This window comes from Lotus japonicus, chromosome 3 (genome assembly GCF_012489685.1).
Source record: "Lotus japonicus ecotype B-129 chromosome 3, LjGifu_v1.2".
NCBI classification, from domain to species: domain Eukaryota; kingdom Viridiplantae; phylum Streptophyta; class Magnoliopsida; order Fabales; family Fabaceae; genus Lotus; species Lotus japonicus.
The window spans coordinates 8583251-8586057 of record NC_080043.1 but is presented as its reverse complement, the minus strand read 5'-3'; the positions used below and the strand labels follow the sequence as shown (position 1 = coordinate 8586057).

The window sequence follows — 2807 nt, the reverse complement described above, 5'->3', positions numbered from 1 at the left end:
TCACACCCCCGCAGTCGAAGCGGGAGGTTCCCGGACGCTGAGACTGGTCCGAAAATCATCAAAAAGAACCCGGGGAAGGCCTTTGGTGAAGATATCAGCGATCTGATGGCGAGAAGGGACATGAAGAACTCGAGCCTGACCGCGTGCGACCTTTTCCCGAACAAAGTGGATATCCATCTCAATATGTTTGGTACGCTGATGCTGCACAGGATTTCCAGAGAGATATATAGCACTAACATTATCGCAGTACACCAAAGTAGCCTGGGAAAGAGGAAAGTGAAGCTCCAGCAGGAGATTGCGGAGCCAACAAGATTCCGAAACAACATTAGCAACACCTCTGTACTCAGCCTCTGCACTGGAACGAGAGAGAGTAGGCTGACGCTTGGACGACCAAGAGATGAGGTTGTCACCAACAAAAACACAATAACCAGAAGTGGAGCGTCTGGTGTCAGGACATCCACCCCAATCAGCATCAGTATAAGAAATAAGCTTCTCAATAGGGGTCGGATATAGGTGCAAACCAAAGTGCAAGGTTCCCTGAACATAGCGCAGAATGCGCTTTAGTGCCAACATGTGCTCAGTGCAAGGAGCATGCATGTGAAGACAAACCTGCTGAACAACATATGAAATGTCAGGGCGAGTGAAGGTGAGATACTGGAGAGCACCTGCAAGACTACGGTACATAGTGGGATCCTCATATGGAGTGCCGGAGGATGTACTGAGCTTCTGCTTGGTGTCAACCGGAGTAGCAGAAGGGTTGCACGAAGTCATGCCGGCACGTGCAATAATATCTCGAGCATAGGTGCTCTGACTGAGGAATAAGCCACCTGCATGTCTAGTCACGGCAATCCCGAGAAAATAACTCAATGGACCGAGATCCTTCATAGCAAATTCAGAGGAAAGGAGTGCCATAATGGATTTGCGAAGGTCATGGGATGAGGTGGTGAGAATGATGTCATCAACATAAAGGAGGATGTATGCCATGTCAGAGCCACGCTGGTAGATGAAAAGGGAGTGATCTGAAGTACTATGTTGGAACCCAATGGTAGAAACATAGTCGGCAAAGCGTTGGTACCAGGCACGAGGCGCCTGCTTCAGACCATCAAGAGATTTCCTCAGTCGACAAACATGATCAGGATGATGAGGATCACAGAAACCCAATGGCTGGTGCATGTAGACAGTCTCGTGCAAATCACCATGGAGGAATGCATTCTGAACATCCAACTAATGAATGGGCCAAGATTTGGAGAGAGCAATGGTGAGAACAGTGCGAATAGTCGCTGGCTTCACTACGGGGCTGAATGTCTCATCACAATCCACACCTGCAATTTGAGACCTGCCATCACCTACAAGACGAGCTTTGTAACGCTCAAAACAGCCATTAGATTTCTTTTTATGCCTAAAAATCCACATGCAGCGAATGACATTAGCATCACAGGGTCGGGGAACCAAATCTCACGTATTATTCCTAATTAGAGCATTAAATTCAGACTGCATTGCGGATTTCCAATTAGGGTCGGACAAGGCAAGTTTAGGATTTTTGGGTAGAGGGGAGATGGTCGGATCATCAATGGAAACAGAAAGGTTGAAAAGCTTTCGGGGTTTGTAAATACCTTGCATGCTACGTGTGGCCATGGTCCGAGTAGGAGGAGCGAGTGGGACCGGTGGTGTAGGTGGCTGAGAGGTATCGGGATGATCCGAAGGGGGAGATATAGAGGGGGAGGTTGTAGAGGTCGAAGAACCCGTCAAAAGAGGATGCGGATGGGTCGGTGGTGTGGCTTGGGGTTCAGGAGTGGGAGGTGTAGTGGTCCACTGATGAATAAGAGAGGGATGAGGATCATCAGTGAAGCAGTCATAGGTCAAGGTGGATGAGGGAGACATGTGTTTGAAGGGAAACTGAGTTTCATAAAAAAGGACATGCCGAGAGATAATAACCTTTCTGTGCGACAAATCAAAACACTTATAACCTCTGTGATTAAGGGGATACCCTAAGAAGACACACGGAGTCGAGCGCGATTGCAGTTTGTTAATACTCATGGATGGATGCAAGGGATAACAAAGACAACCGAAGATACGAAGGTGTGTGTAGGTAGGATCACGATGATACAGAAGTTGAGTGGGAGATTGATTTGACAACGCTTTTCGGGGAAGGATATTAAGGAGATAAGTGGCCATGTGAAGTGCATGATGCCAAAAGGAGGGAGGAACAGATGAATGCGCGAGAAGAGTGCGAATCATGTTGTTAATAGTGCGTATTTTGCGTTCTGCTTTGCCATTTTGAGAAGAGGTGTGAGGGCAAGAGAAACGGAAAATAAGACCATTAGCAGCACAATAGCGATGGAACAACGCATTATCATATTCACGCCCATTATCACATTGAAAACATTTAACGTTTTGCGAAAACTGTGTTTGAATTTGATTAGTGAGAGAGGTGAACATTTCAAAAACTTGAGATTTGTTACCTAAGGGAAACGTCCACAGAAAATCAGTGTAATCATCCAGAAATAAAACATAATAACGATGGCCAGAAGAACTTAAAAAAGGTGATGTCCAAAGATCACTATGTAAAATATCAAAAGGCATCAAAGTAGCATTAGTGGATGAAACAAAAGGCAACTTAACATGTTTGCCAAAAACACACGAAGCACAAATAGTTTTAGAAGTCAAATGTTCACATGCAATGAACTTATTCCTATGAAGAGACTGTAAAGCAGAAGCACTAGGATGACCAAGGCGATCGTGCCAGAAACCAGAAGCAAGACCAGCAAAATGAGTGGGATTGGTGACTGGATAGAGATCACCGACAC

General features: G+C 45.9%; 1 protein-coding gene across 1 annotated transcript; it reads right to left on the bottom strand.

The window, feature by feature from the left end:
• On the bottom strand, nt 1-945 carry LOC130743102 (uncharacterized mitochondrial protein AtMg00810-like). The gene has a single exon (XM_057595217.1). The coding sequence runs from the start codon at nt 910-912 to the stop codon at nt 1-3; it is 912 nt and encodes a 303-aa protein (XP_057451200.1). The 5' UTR covers nt 913-945.
• Nucleotides 946-2807: the final 1862 nt, after the last annotated feature.

What these genes read in the sequence shown, in the direction of transcription:
- LOC130743102 (XM_057595217.1), bottom strand. Translation starts at nt 912, where the DNA reads ATGGCACTCCTTTCCTCTGAATTTGCTATGAAGGATCTCGGTCCATTG.